The 27,744-nt window shown below is 46.0% G+C and overlaps 1 protein-coding gene across 5 annotated transcripts in view; it reads right to left on the reverse strand.

Moving 5' to 3' along the window:
- FNIP1 (folliculin interacting protein 1) overlaps window positions 1-27,744 on the reverse strand; it is a 59,911-nt gene that overhangs the window by 11,832 nt on the left and 20,335 nt on the right. For 2 of the 5 annotated variants that reach the window (XM_042826192.1, XM_042826194.1), the window contains exons 2-11: window positions 23,088-23,214; window positions 14,977-15,120; window positions 10,920-11,020; window positions 10,590-10,664; window positions 10,278-10,369; window positions 8,081-8,164; window positions 7,062-7,133; window positions 6,183-6,318; window positions 5,453-5,654; window positions 4,581-4,708 (exon numbers count right to left, since the gene is read on the reverse strand). In XM_042826192.1, coding sequence (XP_042682126.1) covers window positions 4,581-4,708; window positions 5,453-5,654; window positions 6,183-6,318; window positions 7,062-7,133; window positions 8,081-8,164; window positions 10,278-10,369; window positions 10,590-10,664; window positions 10,920-11,020; window positions 14,977-15,120; window positions 23,088-23,214 — 1,161 coding nt within the window. The remainder of the gene's footprint in view (window positions 1-4,580; window positions 4,709-5,452; window positions 5,655-6,182; window positions 6,319-7,061; window positions 7,134-8,080; window positions 8,165-10,277; window positions 10,370-10,589; window positions 10,665-10,919; window positions 11,021-14,976; window positions 15,121-23,087; window positions 23,215-27,744) is intronic. The other 3 variants (XM_042826193.1, XM_042826196.1, XM_042826195.1) reach the window with 3 other exon arrangements.

The raw sequence follows: 27,744 nt of genomic DNA on the forward strand, positions 1-27,744 counted from the left end.
GTGGGAGGCTGGTGAAGTTCTCTGCCTTCTTCTGCCTTGTTTTTGCCTGCATCCAGGCCCGGGGCCCCCAGCAGAAGGACATGGAGCCGTGCCCAGAGGAAGGTCACAAGGGTGCCCAAGAGGTTGGAGCAGCTTTCCTGTAGGGACAGGCTGAGAGCTGGGGGTGTTGAGCCTGGAGAAGGAAAGGTGAGACCTCCCTGCAGCCTTCCCGTTCTTGAGGGGAGCTTATAACAGGAGGGGGAGTGACTCTGCACGAGGGCAGACAGCTCACAGATGCTCACAGGACCCCTGGCCCAGCTGGGTGCTGCTCCCCATTGCCACTGCAGGCTGCTCTGCTGGGCACACGCGTGTGCAAGGGCAGCAGCACAGCAGTGAGCCGGGGCTGGCAGTGGGGTCATGGGGAGGCAGCTCTGTGTTCACTGCCCATAGACCGGAGGTGAAAGAGGCCCAAATAAAGGGGGAGATCCCAAGTCTGTGAATTTAAAAGCTGGATGAGTTTCAAAGCCCAAACCAAGCATCAGACCCCTCAGACACAGCTGACTGGAGATAAATGTGATGACAGCCTAAAATAAAGCTTATTTCTCCTTCTTATGCAAACTACCCGAGCCAGGGCTCCTGCAGCTAGCAGCTCCACCGCTTTGAAAAAGAGAAACTACTTGTAAACTAAACCCAACATATTAAAATATTTGTTTTCGTTGAAAAGATAGACCGAGTCTTGTGATTCGTTATTTACTATTCTGGTAACCCTGGCTGCATCTGCAGCCGATAGTGTTTCCTCAGAGACAGATCAGATTGCTCTGGCTGGCAGCCAGCAGGCATGTGACTGCAGCACGGGGAACCTCCGTGCCGAGCCCGCATGGAGCAAGGGCAAGGATTAACTGCTTGCCAGCCCTGCGAGCAAGCAGCAACGCTCTCCTTCCTCCGGTGTGGAAACAAAACAAAGCCATCGAACTAATAATATAAAAAAGCACAAAAAAATATATATTTTTTAAGAAAAGCACTGCTTCTTCAGTTAGCCAGATTAAAACAAACAAACAAAAAAAACTAGCAATTAATAATTGAAGTTAACCCTTTTGAGAACCCCCTCCCTCACTTGTCTCCCCCCAGCATCCCAGTGCCCTGCAGCATTCCATGGCAGCACACCAACGGGGCACAGCTGGCAGCAGCCCCTGCTCTCATGGGGCTGCAGTATGCTTAAAGTGTTTGAAATCTGGAAATCACAGAATGGTTGGGTTGGAAGGGACCTTAAAGATCATCCAACTCCACCACCAGCTGCCCCCAAAGCTCAGCTGCCTGGCACCCATCCACAGCCTTGGGATCCTCCAGGGATGGGGCACCCACTCTGGGCAGCAGTGCAGGCACCTCACTGCCCTTGGACTGAAGGATTTCTTCCTTACATCTGACCTTAATCTCCTCTCTTTTAGTTTAAAGCTACTCCCCATTGTCCTGTCACTATCAGACACACAAGAAGTCGCTCTCCCTCATCTTTTTGAACTCCCCTCATGCTCCAGGGAGGCTGAAATCAGTACGGGTGGGAGTGAGGGGCTGGGCACTCTGAGGCTGTGGGGCTGCTCACCAATGGGACTGGCAGCTGGGGGAGGAAGCAGCCTCTTGATGAGAGGTGATGGCCTCAAGATGTGCCAGGAGGGAATAGGGTTGGATATCTGGAGAAACTTAGTTAGTGGCTGGCCACTGGCACAACTGCCCAGAGAGTGAAGAGTCACCAACCTGGAGGTGTTCAGAATGGGGGATGTGGCATTGGGGGACACGGTCAGTGGGCATGGTGGGGTGGGCTGGGGGTGCACTTGGTGATCCCAGAGGTCTTTTCCAACATCAACAACTCCATGAGGCAGGATCCCCGCAGCTCCCCTTTCCCATCAGCAAGGCACTGCTGACCCCGGCACGGTGCTGGGTGCTGCAGTGTAGTGACAAAGCTTAGCATCTTCTTGTGCAGCACTTCCAAAAAGGAAAAACATCAGTGGTTTGTAAAAGATACTGCACATCAGTTTGCTCCCTGGTCTCACTCCCTCCTCCCATAGTGCAGGAGGGGGTTTCCCTGTGCAGGGGGTAAAACCCACTGCTGCTCACAGCACTGTAAGCTGCTTACAAACTGCTGGCATAAAGCAGGATGGAATCTGGCTGCCAGAAAGGAGCAGAGGGTGTTTCCCTGGGCCTGTACACACTGCCTCCTCAGCATTGCTGCCTGCTACACGGCTACCCATCAGCTGCAGAACCAGCACCGCATCGGCCTTGGGGACTGAGGGAGCTGAAGGGTTTATGCAAGTGCAGTGGCTTATTTCACAAGTCATGTGTCTGCACATCTGACATCCAAAGAGAGTTTTAAGCCTTTAAGTCAAGTGTTCATAGCCAAATCCATCACCACTTTAGAACACAAAAATTGGTGCATAATGAGTAATGGCACAAGGGCAGCCCTGGAGCTGGGCACCACATGGATGACGACTGTGTCAATGGCATCGATCTGCAGCAGCAGTCAAGGAAAGCAGCTGTGCTATTGCTTCAGAAGTCTGTCCTCACCAAAACATTTTCAAAGAAACAAAGTGGCCACAATGAGTTAAAACTGCACAGGATTACGCTTTAGAAAAGGCAACCCACTGAAGTCAGCACCCTTCTTCCCTCCAGCAGAATTTGCTTAAGAGGGTAGAAATCAGCGTGAGTTTCAGGTTCAGCAAAGGACTCGTGCTCCTGACTTCCCCGTGACTCCAGTGGGGAAGCAGGCGCCCAAGGAGATAACAGCAGCCTAAATGGGTTCGCTGAAGCCGTGCCAAAATGTCTTTGCATCCTGTCTTCAGTGCTTAAAGATCCCTTTTTCCCCCTTACTGCACAGACATTGCTTTGCTGCACAGTGCAGCCCCTGCACAGCACTGCGAGGTCCTTGCAGCTGGGATGGCTCCCAGCACACTGTGACGAAACCAGCGCGTGGCCCAGGTCTGCTGCCCCAGGAAATTCAGTTATCCGACATTAAACTGGATTTAATTCACCTCGTTACGCTATTAAAGAGTAATATTTATATCACCATGGAAACCTCTGCATAAAACTGGTCGTTCCACACGGGGTTACGCAACCAGCGGGTCATGTGCACCATGTCCTACAATGGCTGGGGCGAGGAGTGCCAGCCCAGGGGACGTGACTGCCCTGCCCTTCCCTGCTCAGCTGCAGCTGCCAGGTGAGCTGCTGGCCCCGTGGCCCTGCTGTGCTGCCCAGCCAGAGCTATGAGCCGTGGGGCAGATGGGTGGGCCTGCAGGCTCAGCTCTCCTGTGCTCAGCTCCAGGTACCCACCCCTCCTGTCGCTCTGAGACTGTTTAACTTGGAAGGAAATGGAGAATGTGCAAAGTTCACCAATTGGGGGGGGGGGGGCGGGGAATGTTTTGGGGGAAGGGAAAGCACATGGGGGATGCTGTTATCAGGGAATGGGAACACAAAGAACTTACAGGGAGAGGAGGGGGAGGGCAGGGAGAGCAGAGCAGAGGGAAACCCGTGGCTGCTTGGAGTTGCTGAACTCGTCTCAGCCCCCTGGGCAGAATCTGCGGCTCCCAGAAGTTTTGCGCATCCTCTGCTCGGCTCCTGGCACAGCTCACCCCATCCACGTGCTCTGCCGTGCCTCCTGTCCTTACCCAACACATCCCCTGCGCTTCCCTGGGGGGAGGGTCTACAGATACAAACAAATCAAAAATATACAGTGCCTTTCCCCTGAAACACCACCCAGCCCATGGTGCTGAACTACAGACAAATGAGTGAGCCCTCATGAGGGATCCTGAGGGTAGCACACCTCCCAGAATCAGAATTCTCTGGTTTAAACATCAGCACGTTGCCTGCTGTCATGTCTTTAGAAAGGAGCTCCATGCTGGCTGTGAAAGGAAGCACCCTGCCACTCCCAGCTGAGAGGGGATGAATCACTTGAAACAGATGGATTTCATTTTATTTCCCTCCCCATTACTTAAACTATGGAAAGAACATACAGTTAAACGTCAGGGATGTGCTTATCTGTGTTACTACATACGTTAACTGCTGAGAGAGGCTCTCTGCAGGTACTGATAGCAAGAGATTGCAGCAGTGTATTTTTCTGAGTGAAGAAGATAGATCTCCTTCCCAGTACTGGTTATCTGAAACTCGTTCAGAGAGAAGAGTTTAGAGTGGGGTGAAGGTCTTGCTTTGCTCACATCAAGAAAACACCAACCAAAGGAGCCCAGAGTGGGCTTGCAATTCTCACCCCTCCATGGATCTTAAGACAAGAGGTTGCTGGGAGCTCATTATCACTTAAAGCACAGAAATCGTTGGTCACTTCTGCTCTGCTCAGACCAAGCCCTTGTGGACACGCACACCTGGCAAAACCAACAACCACAAACAGAACAGGGTGGCCTGCTATCTCCAGGTCCTCTATGGTACTCACTTTTAAAGACGATGTTAGACGTTATACACTACATTTCTAGAAGAGAAAACATTTTCCTTTTGAGATAAGACCTCCAAAGTCCTGAAAATCTTGCACTAAGGAGGAAGACCTTCTAGACTGCTTAAGTGCTTTTGAAGAAACAGCCACGAAGGATACAATAGAAACTGCTCACCTGAATTCATTGAGGGCGTCAACAATTCTGTTATATGCCAAACTGCGCTGACTGGCATCAGCTGATCTACGACTCATTTTCATAGCCTTGAAAACAATCATTAAACAGATAAGCAACATCAGACACAGCTGCAGAAGCAGAAAAAATGGAAAACACAGTCATGTGTTTGACTTTATCTGTCATGCAACTAGTCATGCAAATAATTTTTTTTTTAAGTGATAAAATGATGGTACAAGGGCCAGCATTCCTCTCTGAGAAAAGACAGGTGAGGCTCATGCCTTTGCAGCCTCATTCTCCTGTGCTTTTCATCCTTAAAGGCATAAAAAGGCTCACAGCTTTTACTGCAGCGGCAAAGTAACCACTAAGTATTTCCTAGAAGAGAAGCAAATCTAACCACATATTTGAAAGTTTCCTAGGTATCAGAATCAGGGCTGAAGATGAAATAAATAAAAATGGAAAGTGAAAAGCTTGATATTTATTTCCAGTCTGGAATATCCTAGAGATAGGCTCTTATCCTGCAGTCTCCAGTGCTCAGATACAGCTGAAGCAGGGAAGTAAACGCAGCCCTGAAAGCACCTTTCTCCCTTTGCTGATGCAGAGCTTGCTGGGAGCCAATGCAGCCTAAGGCCTGTTGTCATTTGAGCAGTCTCTGTAGTACAACACAGCAGTTCTGTCTGTGCTCTGTGCTGCACTTTAGCAAGCAACAGAAAACATCAGAGACGTTGTGGAGCACAGATCCTTGCTGGTGCAGTTTCAATATCAGGCAGCAATAGGTCCCACTTTTGTGAACGAGTAACAGGAGTAGGAAATGAAATGGGCTGAAAGGGAACTTACAGCAACAGAAGCAAAACATCAGAAGAGGCTGTGTTTACCTGTTCGATTGCACTCTTCAGTTTGTTCATGTGACTTTCAAAAAGTGGGAAGTGTGAGAAGAAGAATTCATTAAACTTGTTGTTTTCATCTTCGTCTCTTGAGAGTGAAAAAATAACTCCGATCGCTATCTTCTTCTTCCTAACAATTCCTGGGCTAGGACCAGAGCTGTCATCTGACAAGTTAAAGCTTTCATCCATGGACCTTGAAACATGGAAAAAATAGAAAATCAATGCAACCCACTGTTTAAAGCTGTACCTTGGTTTTCCTGCGTAATGAAATTCCAGAACATTTAACTTCAGCAAACGCCTTTTGTTTGCATGTGCTGTCAAATTAACACCACTGATAACCACTTTGCAGTTCTTCAGAAGCAGCCCTTAGCAGGCTTTGCAGACAGAAAATCTGCAGCCAGATTCTAAGCATCTGTGGGATTAGAACATGGCATCCTCGCTCTCTCTTACTTCTGCCACGAATTTGCATTTTGACCAGGATCTTAGGGCTTCTCAAAAGTACAGCCTACAGGTTTATATTTTGCTAAGGGTCTCCCAGTCAGTGCAGATGGCCTCAAGGAAATGGAGACTACAAAGATCAGGTGTCGAACTACTGCCTGACATACACCTTTGTAAGTACTGAAAGCACCAGCAAGGACAGACGTGCACACGCAAGGGCAGAATCAAGCTGAAAACAGTGGAAAACTGAGGGAGGCATCCAGCATTATCAATTCCTGCTCACCATCGAGGGAAGACCCCGTTCTCCAAGCTGGTCGTCTGGCTGCGCCTCCAACGCCTCTGGTAACTGCTGGCACAGCTTTTGTTGAACGAGGAGCCCGGAGATGGAAACGGAGTGATGAGCAGACTGCTAAGAGATGCTGCAATAATTAAATAGAGAAATATATCAATCTCTCCGGAAGAAAAGAATGTTTGGAAAATTACACCAGCAACCAAACTGTGCCCCTGAATATACCCTGGTGTTGCTCACCAAGTGCCTTCTCTTTTGCTTATCTATGCTTCTCATCTGAAAATAATATGTCTACAACAACATTAGCAAGCTATACAAGCAATGCAAGGGTGGAACAGTCTTCTAGCTTCATATAACAAGCAGCACACAGGCTGCACCTTGCTCATCAACCCTGAGTATTGGGAAATAAATTCTCTGTGGAAAGGAGTAATGCTAAGTGCATCTTTAAGAGCCTTCCCAGCCCTACCCCTACGTGCCCAACCCCCTGAGTGGGGATGGCAGTGGCTGGGGGGCTCTGGGGATGCTAGCTCATGTTTTAACATTAACATCACCCTCAGTTTGGTAAGGAGATGGCAACAAGCACTGCTTGGAAATGCCGTCCACTCATTTCAATATTTAATTAGGCTTGCCTATTTGCAGTGTGCTTTAATATATCACACTGCTGTTCAGATAGGCTCTGTGGGGCTCTATGAAACAAACACCCTCAGTGCATGAGGCAGTATATGGAATACGTATATGGAACAGAAAAAATCACGTTTCAGCACAGAAAGTTCCTGTATGGTGTCTGTGTGTTTCAGTAACGTGACGGTTGAGCATCTAGGGACTATCACTGAATGTTTCCTGAACCTATAGGGTTAATGGAACTGACATTACCAGATCTTGCTATACCGCTGTCCCTGTCCTCATTCTGCTCCCTCCCAGGCATATCCATAGGGTTGCTGTGAACTGTAAAACAAGGAATACCAATTAGCAGGGGAATATACAGTTCCTTTCTTGTTTGCCGATCTCCATGTAATTAATGAAACAAAAACATGCTCATTAATTCAGATCAACAGCACCGCACAAGGCCATCACCAAGAAAGGCTGCTTAGCTGAGCAAGCCAAAGCACTGATCTGAAAAGCTTGTGTGTAATTTCCTGAAGTCCATATATCTCTTTTAGTCCAAATTGCATCAGGCTCACATTCACTGTTTCTTTACGTCAATGGCTTTCAATAAAGTTTTATTCCACTCAAAGGATGTTTACCACATAGCTCAGAGTATAGACAAGAAAAAAATCAACACTCCACTCCTCTAACAGCATTCCCAGCTATTATATAATTTTAAAAGCATTTTACAATGCTGTCTTGAAAAAAATAAACAGTTCTAAATTGCAAGCAGTGCATTGGTTGTTCAACAAAGCCGTAAGCCGTCCAGAATCACAGTCTGCATTTACAGAAGATCAAAAGTGTATCAGGCTTAACAGCCTCTACACGTGATGTATTTTACAAATACGCCTGTGAAATAGAAGCTACTCAGCCATGGAAATAAGACCCATCTAATGAAAGCAAGAGACATCCACTTTATACCAGCGCAGGTGAGTTTTAATTGTTACAGCTTGTTGAAGCGAATCCAAATGAAAATAGCTCGATGCTATTGTGACAAATTATTTCTAAAATGATGAAATCTTGTATAAGTAAGTTTACAAAACAGAAAAACCAACCAAGCAGCCCCAAAGAGGGCTACTGAAATACCTGCTGTCCTCTGTATCCAAAAAGATAAGAGAGCAGAGATCGCTGTCTGCTTTGTATTTAAAAAATACCAGTCTTATTTCCAAGGCAGTGCTACCAACGCACACGTGGCTGTCCCAGCAGCTAGACTAGGCACACAGCACAGCACACAGCACACTGCAAACCTGCAAAGAAAGAGGCGCTCCGGATCAGGCGGAGCGGACCTTGTTCAGAGAATGCCCGCCTGGGGCTGCAAAGCTGTGAAAGACCTACATGGCAAAACGTAAAATACACATGAAAGAATGAGGTTAGTAAAGCAGAACAGTCTGTAGGGAGGGGGCCAGGGCAGGGAGAAGATACAAGCCAACATAAATGCAGGGTAACGTTCGCAGGAGAACAGCTCTTAACGCTTAACAAGAACGTTGATTCAAGGAGCATGGCTCACAGTGCAACTACACACTGCTATGACACTAAAATAATAGACAAAGCTTTACACCGTTTCCCATACAAGGACGGGGCTTCTGTCCACGGCCTTTATTTATTTCTATTTTTCTGAGTTGAAAATGATTAATTTATGCAGGCTCCCAGCCCAAGCTGATCACAAACAGGAGATTCATGGTGGAGGACAATGTTTGTTTTAACATCACACTGGGGGGTGTCTGAGCAGCGCTGTCACTGAGGAGAGGAGCAGGCAGACATTGCTCTTGGTGGAACCAAGAGAAGACGCCAGGCTGAAGGAGCTGCTCTGAGAGCAGTCAGTGTGCTGCATCAGAGAAGTGAGCATATAGAAAGCACAAAGTTAGCAGTCTTCTTAGAGGCTCATGCTGAGAGCACTATGGGCTGCAGGTACCCAAAGGAAGGAGTGCATTTTCTGCAAACAGAGCTGGGTATTCTAACAAGTTAATTGCCAGCCCCTCTCATGGACTGGAAGCTACTATCAGTCAAGGTTTACTGATTACAGAAAACACGAAGGCTGCCCTTCAGCAAAACTCCCTTCCATTCTCATGGGTCTTCCTTCCTTGGTAAAGGAAGGGACATGCCTCGTGCTTCTTCTTTATCCAGCACATCTAGAGAAGCAGCTTGTAAATAGTTCCCAACCAAAACACACAGAGCCTCCTCCTGCTGCAAGAGCCAGTGAGTGAGAAGCAGTCTTTGGTATTTAACACCGTTGTTAGAAATGCTGCAGTTACAGATTAACTTCTTCTCCTACTTTATCCATGGTTCCCCATGTGCTGAAATAAGAACCGTAAACAAACATTGCTGAACAGAATGACAAGGTGTGCAGCTCAGCTGCAAAGCACTTCAGCATCCTCCTCCTGCAGGCACCTCCTCCCTCCCTGCTGGGTGCCCAGGTGCCACAGGCTGCTCCTGCATCAGATTCAGCCTAAGAGCTCCAACAGCTCCACGTGAGCTCGCAGATTACGTGATGTAACACTTTTGCCAGCATAAACCACAACAAAACCTTAAAAGCATATGAGTAGGGTTTCCCTGTCTCACCAAGGAGAAGGCAATAGGGAGGAGGGAAGCAGACACCTGTGCCCAACGAGAATGAGAATCATGTAAAAGACAGAAACCCACTAACAAAGATACCGAATTCACTCCATACTTCCAACCCCAGAAAAGTACATTTTACAACAATATTCTGGAAAGCAAGTGAAAAAAGAAATCCCTTATTCCACCCACCATAAAAGACATCTTGTTTGGAAAGCAAACAATCTAAACCAAGAGGAAGGCAAGATGTGCTCCCATGTGAGCAGTGAAGTGCAGTATCTTCACTATTAGATTTTACATTAGGAAAAGTCAACATCCTCCACTTCGTCACCTAATGCTCACAGAGCCTCGACCCACAGCACTCCCACAAATGCTGACAGTCAGAGACTCCAGATGGTTTTTCAAGATCAGACCAAATAAACAATCTGTCTAATCTGATCAAAAACTGAAGTGTAACTGTGCAAGGTTAACTTAGCATGGAATATACAGCCACATGTGTTCAGGTGGCCAGAGTACAGAACAGAATGGAAATTATTAACAAAAATAAAATTGGGGAACTAAGCCAGGCAGAATCAAGCCTGCCTGATCTGAAATGTGGTGCACAGAAAGTTCCACAGATTATTTTCTCACATTTTCTGTATTTGAATTCAGATATACTTAATATTTCCCTATGGAGTTTTATACACAAACATGCAGCTGCATATAATTAAGCCACTGATAATTTTTGAACTGCCTAATTTCTTCACCTGTTTTCCAAATTAACATTAATTTTCTGTTAAGATCTTAGCTTTGCTTTTTGTTTTTGCACTTGATTCTACTTAGAGTTTCATACTCTACAGCCTGTGGTTACTCAGCTAAAGACACCAGGAAATAAAATCTGTTTGTAATTACCTATATTCCCAAGAAGTCCGTTCATAATTGTACTGTGGTCGGGCTTTAATGTATTGCTGTCTTGATTAATGAACTCAAGACTGTCCTGCAACCTAAAAGACCCAGAAAATAAAACATACAACAAAAACAGTGATTTGTATTTTGGTAAAACACAATGTCACTATATTAAGACTCAGATAGAATGCACAAGAGAAGAAAGGCTTACATTGCCACATTCTGAGCTGGGTCAATTAACACATACAAAATTAAACAGTGAACAGTTCAAAGCCAGATTTGCCTGTATGCAATGGGAATCATTTCTGGAGGACTCACGTATTCAGACTTCCATAGATGCTGCTTCCAGTGCGAGCTGTGAAGACCTTGCTGAGCATGAGCTGAGGAGGTGAGCTGGAAGATAAAGATGTTAGCTAGAAGCAGTGCCAAGATTGATTTTCATTTCCATTTCACACCCTTCCAGATTACAATTTACAGCTCTAAAGACAACCTAACAGCCTTTTGTGTCCAAAGTGATGTCAGAATAACTTCAAAGCAAACTCAGAAATTCCTTTTACCCAACATTTGCGACACTGAGTTCATTTAAAATCAGCACTAAGGACTGCATCTTGGGACAAGACTAGTGCTAAAAACAAAAATAGATCTTACCGGATCTGGTGAATTTTCAATGTGGAGCCCTTATAGCTCATGGCCACAGAGCCAAACATCATCTCTCCAAGCATGTTGGCATCTGAGGAGCACCGAGAGCCCTGGGAAAAAAAATAATCCACTTGTTCAGAAACACACTTCTACCTAAGGCAGTGTACACCTAAGGAAAATTGGCCTTATTTAAAAGATACACATGCAACATCTTTCTGTCAAATACACCACGTTGAACAGCTCAGTACAGACAGTGCTGGCCAAGAAAGTGATCTTCAAATTGGCGGTGCAGCAAACCACTAAAATCATCCAACAAACCTGACCCATCCTGGTGCAGGAAGTCAAGGCACTAAGAAGTTTAGAGTGTAATTACACGCTTTGATGAAAGAAGACCATTAAGGCTAAACCTTGTATCTGTTGGACCAGAAGTTGCAAGTTCCATGGTCACCTTGTATCAGTTGTGAACTGGAGCCCAGTTGGATCAGAGTTTTCTGACAGACTGAGCTGTATCTTGGCCACGGATGGCAGTTTGTTCTTGACACATCATTCTGCGGCGTTTCCTGGTACATGTGATGGTAGCAGGAAGGAGCTGCAGCACTGCCCTGCACAGAGCATCATTCCCTGCGGGCAGCTGCTGAGGGCTCACTGCAGGGCACACTGCAAGGGGCCAGCACTGCAGGGTCACCGCCTGGACACAGTGCTGCAGACACTAACCTGAAATTTAAACACTGCTCAGGGCAATCAGCTGCAGACAACTGCTCAGATGACAGCCATCATAGCTGTGTGCTATGACCAACCCTTTATACAGGGCTGTTTCTTCTCTAGGCTGGCAGCATATGAGGACTGGTTCTCCATTTCTATCTTGCCTTGAGTAATTCAAAGCATTGCGGTCGCTCACCCGCAGCGCTCAAGCAGCTCACAGGTATCGGAGGTGTGTGATAACTCTGAACACTTCCTCAGAGTAATCCTTCCAAAAAAGGACCCTGAAACCAGGCACGGAAATAGCCTCGTGTTTGGAAATTACTAAGTGCCTGTATCTCTGTATCCCTTATCCAAGCCTTGAACAAGCAGGCTCCTCACCCTGGCTCCTAAATAGGCTTGGGATTTATCTCACTATTTTGCCCAGCGTCAGGCAGTGAGCTCAGAGCACAATCAAGGACGGGGTGTCCACACCTCAGGTTCCTACCAGCAATGAGGTGTGATATGGAGATGGCCACTCCATGTTGCTACTCATGCTGGCCCTCAGAACAAGGACAAGAACAAGGAAACGCTAATCAGCCAAAAAGCAGCACACTTGTAGCACTTCTCAGCTTTTAGTTCTTCTCAAGCACTCTCAATTAAGATGGCAGAACATTAACAGCCGTACTATTAACCTCTGAAATCTGCTATCAGTGCAAGAAAGATAGGGGACAACTAAAATAGCAAGCACAGCTATAAAAATGAGGATGGAATTACGAAGTTTGTGGGCGTTCATATGACAGGGCAGAATCTGATGGCTTGCTGGGGCACAGAAATGTCCAGCTTTACTCCCCAAGATTTCACACTGCCTTCTGGTCAGGGTGAACTGCAGGTAGGATGGGAAAACCGAATGTTAGAAGTGGTTGGTACAGCTCAGGAGCTCCAAGGAAGGAGAAGCATGAATGGTAATGCCTCTGGGAAATGATGGGTCTGTCAGCATCACCAAATCCCAATGTAAGAACACTGCAATTACTACTTTCAAATATATTATGGCTGTTACTTTTGAATCTGTTGCAGATCTCCAGTTGAAGAAGTTCTTCTGAGCAAATGTCAAGCCCTTATGATCACTTTTGGTTTCAACTTCCTGCTACGGTGCAAAGCTAATTCTAAACATGAGGGAAGAAACGCTTCCAAATAACTTATTGATTTTACTTGTCAAGAAACCAAATTAAAAACAGAAAATGAAAATCAGCTGCTTTCAAATTTAATTACAGAGATTTCCCTTTTCCCTGAAAGACAGAGACAAGCAATGCTGAAGGCACAGAGCGTGGTACGGTGCACCCTTGGTCGCCCTCAGTCTGGCATTTCACCTGCACCTCATGATGATAACTGCACTTTGCATAACAGAAGGCGCACACATTTAATGCAGCCAACAAGGAAACGCTGCTACAGCTCAACTCTTTGCCTTTAATTCTGCAAAATAAAGATCTCTTGAGACCAAAGTAGAGCGCAATCAACTGAGGAAAGGGGTTAAATATTAAAAACACAAATGAAAAATAGCCAAGGAGCATCTGGCAAAAAGGGCCCATCCCCCAGCACCGGCAGCTTGGACACAAACCAATGCCCCAGGTCATATTTACAAGCATGCATTTAAAAAAAGATCGTAAAATACCAACAAGTGTTTCTTATTGCACATTAGCATACGAGAGGTTGTAAAATTATCAGTATTTGGAAATTAGATTTTTGCATTTATTACCTCCAGCATTTACTGTTTACTGTACATAATGTCCTATCAACAGCTGAGTACGTATATAAATGAACAATGCTATAGATGTATCTCAAATGTCATCACCAACAGATCGGGGGGACTTTCAGCCCTGAAAACACAGACTGACAGGCACAGAAGAGGTAACGTCTGAGCAACAGTGTGCAAAAACTTGCACTGCATTTCCAAAGAACAATAAAAAATGAACCTTAAGTTCAATGCATACTGAAATGAGGAAACCGAGAACTACACAAAAAGTCCTGTTAACATTCTATTGTTTGGGCTTCCATTTTACACCACTGAAAAGGCAACAGAAGAACACATTAAGTAGCTTCCAAGGGTACAGAATAGAGCAGTCAGAAGATAGAAAATAGCGGGCTGGCCAATGCTTGGACAAACTTGCTAGGACCTTTTCATGCACAGCTTGAAAAGAGTACAGGGAATGCAGTAAATGATTCACAGCAATGCTCTTTGGAAAACCAACTTAAGCTGGAAGCTTCTTGCACACTTTCTGAGCCAGACACGGCCACGCATCCATTCACTAAGACAGTGACTAGGTGATAGACATGAGGAAATGAGGACTTCAAAAGGAAAACTCCCCACAACTTTAAAATATTCCGCCATGCTAACCATGAAAATTAATTTTCTTTAATTCTTGACCATTGTTTGCACAGAGGCTGCCCAGCAGGAGACATAATTTCAGGATAGTGGGGGAACATCATTTGTCTTGGTCAGACAATACCCAAAGGAGGTTTATTCTGTGCTGCAAGGAAGCTGCTAACCACAGCAAAATGCCCTTCCAGGAAGGCAGGAATGGAAAGCAGACCTTCAGCCTTCACCTTACTGAAGCTGTGGAAAAGAGCGTGATGAGAAAGAGAAAACAGGAATATGCAGCTCGCCAAATATAGCAAGAGCCAACGTGACAGCATGAAAGTCAGCAGCGAAAGGTTCTTCATTTGTATCTATGGTAGATTAAGACATCAGTAGTACTGTACTTCAGAATACGGCGCAGAGATAGCAGCTTCCCTCAAACACACAATTACTTCATTACAAAGAGTGGAAGGGCTTAGTTCTATTTTAGGGTGGCTTAATATAAAACACTTGTGATCCATGGAAGGGGAGATGACAGTAATATATCTGTGTCAGATGACTCCAGCTACTCTCATGGCCAAAATCTCTTATGTAAAATGCAACGCAAGTGCACTGGATCCCTCGTTATAAAGCTGTTACACAGGCTGTCCCCATAGAAAGCATATTTCTGTGGTGCTTCCCTGGTATTTAGCTACCAAGTAAAACAAACTACCTCGTTTTTACCAAGATAGGATACGTATGCCAAGTGTGATCATACTGAACGAGTGTTATCACCAGGTCACAAGACAGAACAAATGCCTTGGAGAAGCTTCTGCTACTCAACACCCATCCTGAGAGCCCCAGCTGGTTGGTTTTAAACTACAAACTCAAAGCTACATGAATTAAACATGGTTCAGTCAGAACCAAAGTCTGGTTTTGATTGGAAACTTCTCTCCACCACCAGCATATAATTTCGAGTGTTTTAAAACATTCAGTACCTCACCTGTTGTGTATATTTGACAGCTACACCAAAAAAAGGAAGGGAAGTCTCACCTGATATTTTGGGCATTGTTCCTTTGCATCGGAGAATGAGGAGGATGAATTGATTGAACTATCCAAAGAAGAAGAGCTATCTCCTCCAGGCTTCAGCTGGCAGCACTTCCCAAACACTCGCACCTGAGCATCGCTGCAGAGCTTCTGAAATACAGACATGTACCACAGTAAGACCCACAGCCACGAAATCACCAATTAGCAACACTGCACCTACCCGTTCAGGTAAGACATTTAACAGTAGAACAGCTTATGCCCCAGGAAAACATTCAACAGAACATTTATTACATCTCTTGCAGCATGGCTGGAGGAAAGCAAGCTGAGCTGTTTTAATCCTAACGAGCCAGGAGCCAACAGCTCACTCCAACTCCATCTTCCCAAGCAGCCACCCATCTCTGAAGCTCTACCAGGCTCAGGAGGAAGGATGGCCACAACAAGGGGCTCCCTATGCTGTCGCTGCACTGCTGCTGCCCACTGGGACAGAGGTGGCACAGCAGTGACACGCACAGCCTGCACCAGTGCAGTGCAGACTGCAGTGATGGGCAGCTCACAACGTACAGAAACACACAGATCAGGAGCGACCGAGCCAAACAGCCCAGACTTTGGGAGAGATTCATGTTCCAAGTTGAAGTGGAGAATCAGCACACACATTAATTAATGCCATCTAGGTATGAGGCAACCCTCTGCACCGAAAGATCTCAAAGGACTTTCCGCGTGCTCATTAAACTTCAAAACACCCACGCAAGGTTGGGATTATTTACATTTGCTGGTGTGCAGCACTGAGAGACAGAAATAGTCTGCACCACTTCACATTACGCACCAACTGCCCTAAGACTCTCTCTATTAACGTTTCCTACTCAATCACCAAACCAGCAAGAGCAAGCTGGAAGCAAAGAAAACTGGAAACAAGGTTCAAAGGACAGATGGAAATGCAAAGTGCTATGTAATGGCACAGCTTCATCTCCAGACTCACAGGCTTACATCACGAGGTCCCACTTCAGGCAAGAACATAAGCATGTTTCAATCTTTGATAGCTACAAAGAAAAGGAAAAAGTAGAATAGGGGGAGTGTGAAATCTCCAGCTCTGGAGACTGCTAACTCTGCACCTCTGCTCAGCCATCAGCCACAGCTGTACACAAGCAGGCTGCACGCACTGCTGGAAGGACAGCAGATTTTGGCAATGGGAATCCCATGCCTCTACCCCAGGCTGTGCAGGTTGATGTTGTGTTTTGGTTTTTTTCCCATCGCGTGGTTTTTATTTGGGCCAAACCGTGGGCAGATTTAGGCAAAACAGTGGAAAATGTCGGGGTTTACTGAGCTCCACATGGCAGTCTGCACGGCTGCTCCAATTATAGAGCTGCTGCCACAGACAGCCTTAAGGAAAAATGTGCAGACAAATCAGTAATTCTGTGGCAGAGGGGAAGGAAGCATTCAGCAGCCGCCGAGTCCTGTGCTTTTCGGACATGCATGCCCTCCCATAGTAGTATCCTCTCATTGCAACACACTGGTGAGCACGCTGAATTCATGCAATACGTAGATTTGCTAATGCCTCGTATCTGCAGCTCGAGCACAGTACACAATGGCTGGAACATGTGAATGATAATCATATGACTTCAGTCGGAACTCGTGAACTAGAATTGCATTTTATCTCTGACACAAACAACAATGTCCTAGGCTAGGCAAGCATCATGTGATAAAACCACATAAAATCCACAGGGTTACAGCAGCTTTTGCAGGCAAACCACATTTCAGCTTGCATTTTTCATCTGATGTTGAAAGTTCCCTCTAAAATCTACTATTACAATTGAGCTTCCTTCAGACTGTAAAGCCAATAAATGCATTTTTACAAGTGCAGCATTTTCTGTGCATTAAAAGAATAGGCTGAGTTTGCAAATTACTGACTTTAAATTCATTTTTCCTCCTCCTGCATTTTTGTGCAGAGATCCACCAGGGAGTCTGGCATCTTGAGGCAGCAGCTGCCGAATTTAAACAGGGAACCAGAAAAATGGTCATTTGGTATTTACAGCAGTACTTAATGAACCAAGACTCCTGTAAAAAGACAGTAAAGGAGGCCAGGATCTTTCAGAAACCCAGCTTTACAGAACATTGCACATAAAATCTCACCTAAAATACAGAATACCAGCAAACTGTGGTTGTTGCACTGTTAAAAACATCTCACGTGCTTAAGAATAACCTGTTGGTCAATGAGATCAAGCACCTGCAGTGTCCCTCTCCTCCACAGTTACTAACTACGAAAGGTCAGTGCAATTTTAGATGCACCCAGATAGCATGCAACAAAGGAGTGGGATTATTGGCATTCCAGTATAACATCCGAAACACAAGCAAGGTGAAATTCCAAATTAGTTTTGAATTGCATGAGGAAAATTTTCTAAGCCATGGGCTTTCCTTCCAAGTACACGCAGTTGCAATAATGCACTCTCTAGGCACAGAGCATCTGGATGCTGCAGGCACTGCCGGTGCCATGCTGCTTTCCCTACAGTGGCCGTGCTCCTTGTTCTTCCTCTGCCAGCTCTCTGCAGATACGGCCCAGCTCCAAAGACTTTCCAACAGGCACAGTTCTTACATTAGAGGTCATAATTTGCTGGAAGACGTGGAGACCTCCTAGGTAGTTCTGAAGAAAGCATCCAGCGGATGGCCTTTATGGTAAAACAAAGCACAAAGTAGGTTTCTGCTCCCGGAATCTCTTTTCTCCACTTCTACCAGCAAAAACTTTTAACTCTTTGCCACAAGGTCTATAAATTCTTCAGCAAGTGGAAAGAACACACACAGTGCTATGCACAGGAGGAGGAATTTCCACTGAGCAAGTCTGGGTTTGGCAATAACAAGACAGTCAAGAAGAGCCCAGTGCATTGAACTAATGCCAGGCTGTGAGTGTGTGTGTTAGGGGCTGCAAGTGACAGAAGGAAGAGAAATGTCATCGTATGTTTTACACTCTCCTACCACTCTGCAACAGCCGGTGCTCAAATATCACTGTGGTGGTGGTTACAGAGAAATCTGTATTCAAATAAGGTTGCCATTATTTGGAAGCACCATACCCCATTTCCAGAACAGGCTATTAAGCAAAGGGTAGCACACAAAGCTGAAAAATTACTCCAAAATTGATAACTCTTCTGCTTTATTAATAGGTGATGGGCTGAATGTGTAATTAATATATGCACCTGTCTAGGAGTGGGCACTCTTTCCTTCCCTTGGAGCGCTGCTGTAAAAATCGGGGTCTCTCTCTTAAAAGGCAGATGTCAAGAGCTAGTTTCTCACTTGATTTCCAGAGCAGCCAAGTTCCTCTATTACTCACAGGAGAATGGGAAAAGTAAAAAGATAAGCCACTGCCTCCTCCCTGGGGTGCTCCAGCTCCTGGAGAAGGGCAGAGCTGGGAAGGAGGGCTGGGTCTGAGCTCCTTTCTGCTGGTGCCTTTATCTGCTGGCCATGCCACTGTGGAAACCTGTCCACTGCGTGCCAGATAGAGACTGGAGTCTCGATTTCACACAACTCACCTAAAAGCAAAAGGCTCGCTATCCGATTACTAATCCCTCAAAGCAATTTGCTGCTCAACATTTATCCAGTGCTGTAGTATATTGGAGCACGCAGTTAATCCTGGCTTGTTTAAAACAGCATGCCATTTTTTTTTTTACTTTGGGATAAATATGACATTTGGAGTGAAAGAAACTGCCACACTAGGAGTATCAAGTATCGTATGACCTTTCAGTTAAATTGTCCCCAAAATAAAGATGACAAGGTTACACAGCAAAGGTGACTCTTTTGCTCCCCAAATCTAAGCCCACGCTCTTTTTTAAAGTTGCAACTCTAGACCTCAAACTCTGTATCCCTGGTCCTCTCTCTCTCTTACATTTCTTCCAAAAAACCCCATAGAGGATTCTGGGTGCTGGAAGCAAGACACTGCCCTCTTCCCATTCTTCTCCTTGCACCCTTCCCAGCCAAACCAGCTCTGGATCTGGACAGTGCACAGTTCAGCTCTCGCTTTCTTCTCTCCTTCCTCATCCTCCTGTTCCCTCCACACCTTCCTCCAGGCTCTTCTTTTGACTTAGGAAATCTTTCCGCTTTGTACAGTCAACCAACATCTTTCTGCGGTCCCCAGCAATAAATGCTTCCCTGTCATGGACAACACAAAAGGAAGACAAGCAGTTAAACCGAACCACTAGAAACTGAACCCATTCGGTTGGAAGCAAGGTTCCCCTCCCAGCTTCTCCCATTTCCTCCCACTTCTCCCTTGCAGCACCATTTCTGTGGCCCTGTCCCATTCAGTCGCCAGCCCTGCGCACCCCAGCTGGCCTTTGCACGGTGAGTGCGACATGACTGCACAGAGAGCAGCAGCACGGTGCAGCATGGCAGCAGTCTTCACAAAGCTTAGCGTGAACCGGTGTCAGGGTTGGGAAACCAAGCACTGAGGCAAAGTCAGGAAACGCAGAACGAAGGCTGAGAGCTCAGTGCTGGCTGGGCCACCTGGGGCCTGCACCCTCAAAGCAAACAGGAGCTGCGTGTCACACTTGGGTTGAAGGGCAGAGCTCAGGAGTACCTGCGCTCACACACCGGGGCTGGAACACCGCCTGCACTGCAGCACAGCCATGGGAAGGAACTGAGCAATGAGCATGCTGGCAGAGCGCAGCCACGGGCTGCAATGCGGAGCAAGACATGCAGTCTCACTGGAAATGAGACCACGAGGAGGAATGAGCTCAGAAGTAATTCTTGAGGGGAGGCAGTGGCACTGGCCCAATGCTCCGCTACCCGCTGGGCTGAGCAAGTCCACGGGACGTGCATGTCTGGGTTGGGCTCAGGCTGTTTAGCAGAGGCGTCAGCAATGCCCACCTCTGTCACATACACACCTAACACACAAATGCCCGCTCGTGATCTAGTGTCAAAGAACACCACTCTCTGATGGGCACCCTGACCCCTGAGAAGATGAGGCAGCTACCAAGGCACCGCACCATGTACCTGTTTGCAGGGAGCGACCCATTGACAGGCCATTGCTGAAAAGCGAAGGGAGAACCTCGTCTGCTTAGCACCAAAAAAGGCATAGGGCTCACAACGGGGAATCTCGGCCTCCATCCACAAGCCAAGAGCCCACAGCTGCCGGCAGTGGCAGTCTGGGTGGAAATGCCTGGCACAGCCTTCGGCCAACATTCCTGGTGCCGAGCCACCAGGCTGCCTCACGGAGCTTAACTCTGTCAGGACCTGGGGCACACATTGCTCCTGCAGCGCACAGCACAGCACGGGCACCCATGGGTCAGCGTCCTCAAAACGGGACAGAAGCAGGGAATGAGCCTGCTGAGAAGTGGGGCTATTCACCATTCATTCTCCCTCCAGTCCTGAAGTCCTGAAAAGCGAGGTATTTTATCAGTGCTATGTAGACTTCAGAATTAAACCGCAGCAAAATGACAATCTTTTACCACAATTAGATATCATTACTGCAATGCCAGAAACGTCTCAGCAGCCTTCTGTCCACCTCTACATGACAAGTTCTTCCAAAATTTCTGTTTCCCTAACATTTAGCTCTACTGAAGACAAGAAGAGGCTGGTTTCCTATTCACTGTAGACATAAAGTCCTTATCTGTGTTATTACTACATGCCCCTCACAGATAACATGAACCCAGTAATGCTTTACTGACCAAAGTCTCACTTGGTGTGAGCATAAGCTCTGCAGTTTCACTCAGCAAAAAGCTGAAGCCTCCTATTTCATGTCTTTAAACATTTGTCTCCAGATAAGTTTGCTCTAGTGCTCCTTGAATTTTATATCCATACCTTCCCTTACTGATTTCAAATGAGGGAGACACGTTCAACCTTGGTCCACCACACACAGCTCCTGATGTGCACTGAGTTTAGATACACAAAACATAAAATGTAATAATGTATACCTGATGTTGCTGCAGGCGTACACCTCAAATCAAAATCGCTTTCAATCAGACAATTGTCACACATCTTGGAAACAAAAGAAAACAGGAATTGAAGAGCACGGCCAGCACCATCAAGCAAAATGGCACCTTCCTGGCTCTGCATTTGGCTGCTTGGACTCCAACCAGCACAGCCTGGCTACTGCTGGGCACCCTCACAAACCTCCTCTCGGTGCACTTGTAAATGCAGGGGTGTAAATCATGTAAGGAAAAGATGCAGAAAGCACTGGCCTTTGTGAGGCCGTTAACAGATAGCCTTTCACGAGGGAAAGCGCCCAGCCCACACACATGTCTTGCTGCAAAAGGGCAAGAGTGCCTTGGAATGTGCTTAGTGCCAAGATCTGGCTTTGTATAGGCAGGGTGTGTATTTCCAAATGAAAATCACGATAAAGAACGAGAAAAATAAACAATGCAATCCCTTGAAAATGGCCAGGCTGCTAACTGTACAAGGCTATACTCAACTTGCAAGGAGCTGAGCCCAGGACTTTGGTGCACATTCTCACCTGAGTAATGTTTCTGCAACATTTTAGGAGCAAAGCTTTTCCTAACAACACTACGTGAGCGATGCAGAAGCCAGATACCACAGCAAGGAAGAGCTTTCAACATATTGTCTTTAAAAGTCTCTTAATAACACACACACAAATATCAGCTTACAAGAGACAGGTGAAGTACAGTTCAAAACTCTCACGTATTCATTCCATAGGGAAGGTGAATATAGCTTATTCCCACCCACAGCCCACTTTCACTCAGTGAGGAAAATAAAGGAGATAATATGGAGCAGCGTTAGCTTAATTATCAGTTGTTTATTCTGTTGCTACTGAGCTGCCAAAGTCAACTGTCTTTGTGAAATAAACCAAAACAATGAGGTGTGCAATCTCACTGCAAAAGTAGGGATCTCTCTTAAAAAGGCTTTCAAGAAATCAACTGAAATACGGCAAGAGGGTTCACACTATACAATTGCCATTTACAGGAATGAAGAAATGGTAATAAGCAAAGCCAGCAACTCATCACAACAAATATCTTTAAAGATCTTGTTTTTAAAAACCTTTGTTTTCCTGCCAAGAACACCTGGAAGAATAGGAGCTTATACTTGAATAAAGCTCTTCTAACAGGTAAAATTTAAAAAGAAAGATGTGTTTCATTCATATTTGTTAAATTTGCTTCATCTGATACATTCTCAAACTAGGAAATGGGATCTTGATTCATAGCAGAAAGGACACTACAATGAGCAGCCTGGAAGTGGCTTGATGCCACAGATGGACTCCCAGAGGTTAGGAGGTGTGGAAGGAGGAAGCACTCAGAATGAGGACGGGAAGCATCAGGCTGTAGCACTCAGCAAAGGGCTGGGGGTGTTTACAAAGCTGGGTGAACCTTCTGGCTGTGCTCCAACTCCCAACACGAAAGCCAGGGCTTGCAGGGAACACTTTCTTTTGTGTACTCCTGCTTGTGGAACTGAGTAGGTGCTAGAGGTAAAAGCAGCTGCGATCAGGAATTTCAGTTGACACAGTGCTTTTTGCTTGCATAACTTAAAATGCTTTGCAAATGTTTGCAGAGATGGTGAAAAGGAAGTTCAAAGCAGTGAAATAAGTCGTCCAACCTCACACAACCACTTACAACAGCACTGTGGCTAGAAATTAATCTTCTGGCCAGAGTCCTTAGAAGGAAGTATCCTCATCTGACTGCATCCATTACAGTTTCAATTAATAGATTACCATGCAGACCATGCCAGAAGAAAAAAAAATTTCAAGTAACTGTATGAAAGAGCTGTCAGCAAAGCATGGAAACAACAGCTGGCAAAGGCTAAGCAACCGGGACATGAAGGGACAGGGGACTAGCAGCACTTTCTGACTCAGAACGCAGATCCCGCTGCAGAAAGCATCTGTGTCATAAAAGCTTGTCAATAAACATCAGTGTGCCCTGCCTCAGCCTCCCAGCACTGCCAGCTGCAGCCCTGGGGAGGAATCGTGCACTCTGAAAGGGCAGAAAGTAGAAGAGCGCAGGACTAAAGAGATCGCACGGCACTTAAAACTGCTAAGAGTGAAATCGCTGAAGCCTGAACAATTTGCAGCTTATAAATATAGCTCTGCATGTAACCAAAGTTTAAATGTTAATATGGCTAAAGCAGAACTTTTGTACTTTATCAATCTTATGTTGAAAAATATAGAATGCAGCCATGAGCGCAATACTCACCGACACAGAAACATCCTCTATTTTCCTTTTAGCACTGGAGTCAAACAAGACATTCCGTCCTCTTCTCTCGCAGTCCTGATACACAATCAGTCGGATCTGACTTGGGTCGAACTCCGGCAAAGGCCAGCTTTAATTAAAACACAGAACACCAGAAGGATCAATTACCACAGCTCTTTAATGCACTGTTCTTTCTGCATTATCTCCATAGCCAACCTTATTAAAACTGAAAATCCAACAAACGCAATGTCATTTCATCAAACCCTTTGATCCTCTAGCCGGAATTGTGCCTTTCTGAATTTTGTTCTCTCCCCTACACTTGCAAATTGCCAAATTGCAATGGCATAAAGGACAGCAGTGCACTACAGCCATTATACAATGACGTCTGCAGCATTACTGGCTTTCGTGCTCTGCCTTGTGATGTTTCATGTTTCCTTCAAGTTCTTCAGTCACAGAAGAACTCAGCTTTTGTGTTTAAAAACAAAAGAGAGTCCCTCAGCACTGCAATTTACAACTCAAAGGAATACATTTCATATGGATGTATTCACATTGGCTTCTCCTTTAAGTAAAGAAAAATCACATGGGCACTAATACATATGTCTTGATGCGAGGAACAGGCAAACACAGGCAGCTTGGACCTGGCTATACACAGGTCTCTGCCACCTTCAGACTCAGGAATAATCTCCATTAAGCCTGTGACTGCAGCCACACTGCTGCCTGTGTCAGCAGGAGCCCACAGCTCCCTGTGCCTGCTCCCTCAGTGCCACGTGCTGCAGAGGAGCCCCATCCACAAAGGCAGCAGGAATCTCCCCTCGGCTGGTTCCCAGCCATTTCCTAGCTCAAGTGTAATTCTATCATCCTTATCCTTGGTTTGCAGCAGGCTGCACCAGTGTGGAACATCACAACACGAGAGTGAGGAGCTGGAATTTTCCAGCTGCTAGTGAAGGATCCTGGCTCCCAGGTTGGGAGAAGGAGAAAGAGACTGCAGCAGAAAGATCTGCACTAATGAGAACATGGACTGGTATGCTGGAATACTGTACTCCAGGACTACAGTAAATTTTAGTCTCCTCTGTCCTTCCAATTCATCAACCAAAGCCTTACACCATCACTACACTGATGATTTCCAGGCAAACAACTTCTGTACCAGGTCACAGCTGAGAATCAATGGGATTGCCAAAGCCACAGTTGTCTCAGAAGTTTTTCAGTCTGTCCAATACAAACCCACAGCCCTTACAGCTAGGAGAATTACAGAATCACACAATCATTCAAGTTGGAGAAAACCTCTGAGATTCCCAAACCCAACCCCAGCCCACCCCAATATGCCCACTGACCGTGTCCCCAAGTGCTGCATCCTCATGGACCTGGAGCACCCACAGGGACAGTCACCCCCACTTGCTAGGCAGCCTGTGAAGCTCCTGACTGCTCTTTTGGAGAAGAAATTTTTCCTAATATCCAACACAAACCTGGCCTGGTGCAACCCAAGGCTGTTACCTCTCATCCCCATGTGATGAGTGATATGACACACACAGCTACGTGGCTCCTGGAGAGAGGAAACCCATTTCCTAACCTCCTCAGCCCCACCACATAGCAACAGAAGAGAAAAAAAAAACAGAACCTGCGGAGAAGATAGTGTGCAACCAGTGTCAAAAGCAACTTATTACAAGAAAATAGCTTGAGCAACTCGAAACTGAAATAGCCTGGTGTCCAGCTTTGGAGGCAAAGAGCCTCACAGCCTCTGTGCTGGGGCACCCAGAGCACAGAAACAGCTGACCACAGTCCAAGCAAATTGTGCACCAAACCCCAAGCACAACGACACGCTCAGAGCAGAGTTCACATTTAGCATCTTCTCAGCATCTTGCTTTTCAGAAAATGCTAAGAAACCAAACCCAGCGTATACATGAGAGGCTCAGTGTAGCAGAGCCGGGTTCCTCGCAAGCCTGCATCTGGCTGGAGATGGACCTTTCTTCCAGAGAAGGCATCTCCCTGTATTGAAGTGAAGTGAACAAGTCTGGAGCCTCTTTTTGAGATGGACTGCTGGGGTTCTACACACAGGTAGCTTGGGACGGTAACAAGGAACTGCCTGCCAAAACCTCTATCTACTATCATTCCGCCACTGCCGCACATCTGAATCTCCTTCACGCTCAGACAAAAGCACCTCTTCCATTACCTAGTGCTTCTGATATTTGACTTTGAAATAACTGGCAAAGAAGGGCAGGAGCTGTTCCAGATCTTAGGAAAGTCTACTTATAAAAAGCTCCAAGAGCAGATTACACACTAAGAGGAGAGAAAGCTAAATATAAAACCCTCGCTGTATTCGGAAACATATTTGATCAAGGTAACAAGAGCTTGTTTACTTCTCAGCTTCTTCACATGACATTTTAACTTTCTCTAGACAAGCATTTAGTAGACATTTTAAATCATAATTTGTGATAATTCCAAATAAGCGCTATCTCTGTTTACATAATACAGTCCTTAAGCACAGTTCAGCCTTGCAGAAACATTCCCTGGCAATAATGGGCCACTTCCCAAAGCAGCAGGAGCATGGAGGGAGCTGGGGGAAAGTTCATTTGGACAGACAGTAAACAGAGGCGGGCTGGCACCTCGGCTCCCCTGCCAGCTTACAGTCAGGCACCTTCCTTTGGAGGAGATGGAGCACAGCGTGCCTTCACTTTTGCTGTTAGCAGCTTGGAAGGACCGCCAGGTTGGGTGTCTGGATCGATTATCCCCAGAAATGAACAAATTCCTGCACGCAGTGCAGGACACCTTCTCAAAACAAACGTAATGGGGCAAAACTCCAGCACTGCTCTTCAGCTGGATGAAAACTGACCTAGATCTTCCAAACATAATTAGTCGTGTTTGTAAATGGAAACTAACTTTGACATTTAGCTGATGCTTTCTTGAGATTCATACGGAAAACTAGGAGACGTAGAATTCAGCCTTCTAGTAAAGTGAGTGACAGGCGAGTCTCCATCTCCCATGCCGTTCTGGAGATGAGAGTTGTTCTAACAAGGAGGCTTTCCTTCATCACCAATCTGCCGTGGGCTGATCCTTCCTTGGAATTGATTACAAGTTAAAATAAATAAATCACACTTCACCAATGGAAGCGATCACGCCTCTGCCACGAAGTCAGCACTGCGAGTTTGTGCACGGAGAGAAGGCAGGAGGGAGAAGCAACCTATTGTGGCCCCTCCACCAAACAAATACTAATTCATACAGAACGAGGGACTCTAGGACAAAAGGCACTGGGCACAGGCAATGGGCCCAGCTCTATTTTCTGTATACCCTCCCTCCATTTTCTGCACACACAGACAGGACCTCTTTCAGTCCCAAAAGGTGGGCAGGGAACTCTGTGCTGTGAACCAGCAGGGGCTGCCTGCACCCTGGGGCCTCGCAGGGGAGCGCCTCAGCTCTCCCACTAGGCTGCAAGCCAACAGAGGGAGCTGGGCTGCAAACTGCTGTAATCAAGTCATATACGTAGCTAAAATGGATCGTAACAATTTGGAAAGGAACATCAATCTGAGCATCAGTCCCTCTGGCCGCAGATCCAGCACAGGGGCAGCTTGGATACAAGCAATTGGCAGAGCGTGGTCTGGATATTTCAATGTACGTTGACACTTACACCCTACTGCTGCTCAGCTCTCATCTCTCTCTCACCTCACTTTGCTCTCCTGCCTCTTTACCAGGAATATTTACACTCTCCATTAAACGCTCCATAGCATCTCTATGAGTTGCATGGCAATCCAGAACTCCCCATTCTCTCCAAGGATGGGCCTTCTTATGCATCCAGTTTTTGGAATTCATTACATTTCTCAGCAAGAGGCAACTGAATGGCTTTAAACTGGTATTACAGCACTCCGGGCAAGTTCTAATAGATGAAACAACAGGAACAGAAATCCCTTGTCACCACTCTGGCAATTAAATACAAGGTTTTCCCCTGTAATGGCAAACAAAAACATTCCTTCCTCCTTGTTTCCACTACAGTTTCCTTCCATTAAGTCTTCAGTAGTTTAATACTGTATTTCCTCCTACCCAAGTCTCAATTTTAAGACAATTTCATATTAACACAACTTAAGTAGCATCTCACTAATTAACACAGGTTCTCTAGAAGGCTAGGAGGAGAGCAACTGAAGCAAACCGACCAAAAAATTAAACAGACTGGAACTGAATGAGAGTTTGCTAAAAAGTTTAATTGCTCGAAACAAGATTAAGACCAGGCTGAAACTATCCATCAAACTATTGTTTTCCTACATCATGTTACCCACAGTTATAAAAACTGCCTGGTGATGAATCACTTCCAACTATTTTTAAATGCATCTACGCAAACGATATTTATAGTTTATGCTAGCTTATCTGTTCTGCATGTTTCTCATGTTAGCACCTTCTTACAATGCAGACAGCACAGCCGTGGCAGGGCGGACAGCAGATCCACCATAGAGAAGAAAATACTTTCACTGCTCCCAGGTGAGCATCCAAGGAAAGGAACAGGGATCCCCAGGGCTCAGCTGAACTCCTGCACTCGACGTTCCTCATGTTTGCTGTGGAGGTGGTGCTCAGACCCAGCCATAAGCATCCTCATCTTGAAGAGCTTACGCTGTTGATATGAGTCTGTTCCAACATGTGCAGTGGGATATTTCAGATGCAGGTTATCTGCGAGCTCCAC

Source organism: Centrocercus urophasianus, unplaced genomic scaffold (genome assembly GCF_019232065.1).
Source record: "Centrocercus urophasianus isolate 14NV4802_14NV808 unplaced genomic scaffold, USGS_Curo_1.0 seq_26, whole genome shotgun sequence".
In the NCBI taxonomy this organism is placed as follows: domain Eukaryota; kingdom Metazoa; phylum Chordata; class Aves; order Galliformes; family Phasianidae; genus Centrocercus; species Centrocercus urophasianus.